General features: G+C 37.9%; 1 protein-coding gene across 1 annotated transcript; it reads left to right on the forward strand.

The window, feature by feature from the left end:
- Positions 1 to 6: 6 nt before the first annotated feature.
- LOC112505505 (glucan endo-1,3-beta-glucosidase A-like) lies at positions 7 to 943 on the forward strand (the record flags this gene model as incomplete). Its single annotated transcript, XM_025109403.1, has 1 exon — positions 7 to 943. A coding segment is annotated over one exon (765 nt), but the record flags the coding sequence as incomplete, so codon positions are not given.
- Between the last annotated feature and the right edge of the window lie 1,244 nt (positions 944 to 2,187).

Consider the following 2,187-nt stretch of genomic DNA (forward strand, 5'->3'; position numbering starts at 1 on the left):
CAATCCCTCACCGACCGAAATGCTGCAAATAGGTGGGTTAGAGATAACATCCAAAATTACCCTGATGTCAAGTTCAAATATATTGCAGTTGGAAACGAAGTCGATCCAAATAATGAAAGTCGTAAGTACGTCAATTTTGTACTCCCAGCCATGCAAAATCTTCACAACGCCATTAGAGCCGCAGGACTAGGGAACCAAATCAAGGTATCGACTGCAACCTACACGGGTCTCTTGATAACATCCTACCCGCCAAGCAATGGTGTATTTCATGACAATGTACGGGGATTTATAGAGCCAATAATCAGATTTTTAGCCCATTGCAACTTGCCAATGCTTGCCAACATCTACCCTTACATTGGTTACCTTGGGGACCCTAATGGGAATCTTCCGTATGCATTGTTTACTGCTCCAGGAACAGTTGTGAGTGATAATGATCGTCGGTACTCCAACCTTTTCGACGCCATGTTAGATGCTCACTATGCAGCTCAAGCACGTATTGGTGGAGAGAATGTGAATATTGTTGTGTCGGAAACTGGATGGCCTTCAGCAGGTGGTCGTGGAGCATCGGTAGAGAACGCTAGAAAATATTATACCAATTTGATTCGACATGTCAAAGGGACATCGGGGACACCAATAAAGCCTGGAAGATCTATAGAGACATACTTGTTTGCAATGTTCGATGAAAATAGGAAAGACGGAGCAGAAACGGAGAAACATTTCGGGCTTTTCTCCCCAAATAAACAATCCAAGTATCAGTTGAGCCTCAATTAAGGAAAACCACAATTTCCGGAACTTTCGAAGAAAAATACATATATAAAATAAATGTGGTTGGTTATTTATGTAATTACGTTAGTAATTACAATTAAAACCATATGAAAATAATGTAACTGATATGACTATTAATATATAATATTAATAGCCATCTAGGATTTGGAAGTTCAAAGTCCGAGTCGATCTTTTATTGGGTTGTCAATGTATGTGTTACTTGTTTGTTTGTATTAAGGTTAGACAAAACCAGACCAATATTTTGTCATTGTGACCATGGGTCATAGGATCCATAAGGTTAGGAATGGCAACGAGCCGGGTATTGGTATTCTCGTTCTCGAAACCGATAGCTAAAATCGTCTCCGTAACCGCCCCGATCCCCGTCGGGGATCCCCATCGGGTCCCCACAGTTTCCCCGATCCCCGTTGGGGAACCCGTTAAGGGTAAAAATCTTCCTTTCGCTGTTGGTTATAACCGAACCCGAAACCGATCTGAAAAAAATTACAATATACTAATTTTCACAACTAAAAGTAAACTACTTTTTTTAAAGATGTAAGTTTAAATGTTTCAAACATAATCGAACCAATTACAAACAATATATTATATTACAATATAAAACTAAACATAAATTCAAACATTATACAACTAAAATCACGATTTTAGAAAATAAACTAGACTTTTTCGTGAGCTTTATTTGGGTTGTTGAGGTAAAGTGGATAAAAGTATTTTAAATTTTAATGTTACTATTTTCTATTAATGATTATATATATATATATATATATGTATATAATTTAAAATTTATATATATATATATATATACATATTGGGCTGGGCCGGTGATCACCGCCCCCGTCCCCGTTAAAATCCCCGAATTTTTCCCCGATCCCCGCCCCGTCCCTGATAAGTTGTCCCCAAAATCGGCCCGAAAGTTTCGGTTTTCACCATCGGTTTCGGGTTTTTTTGGCCATCCCTACATAACGTCACGATGTTTGCCTAAGGGTTACTATATATCTGGGATGATCTAATGCTATGACAGATTGTTGTAGCATGAATCTTTAACTCTAGGGACCGCTCATCTACCCTTGTGACACACGATTTACCTCTCCCATGATCCACGTTAGACTGATACGATGAGGACGCTCCAAAAGGTAGTTCGATACCCTTTTGGCAAAACCTTCCACTTGGTTCGTAAAAAAAGGCCAACCTCTGGACTAGCTGACTATATGCTAATTTGCATAATAAAATCATTGGCCGGAAAGATTACTTTTTATAACATTATTTAATCATATTGTCATATATATACGACTTGAATGCATATTAGGATGAGATGCATCAGATCAATCTCTATATCAAACATGATTCATTGATGAATTTGAAATTAAAATAATCAAGGGTCCAGATCTATTTTTACATTTATCAAAT

This window comes from Cynara cardunculus, unplaced genomic scaffold, assembly GCF_001531365.2.
Source record: "Cynara cardunculus var. scolymus isolate 2C unplaced genomic scaffold, CcrdV1 Un_Scaffold_11475, whole genome shotgun sequence".
NCBI lineage: Eukaryota > Viridiplantae > Streptophyta > Magnoliopsida > Asterales > Asteraceae > Cynara > Cynara cardunculus.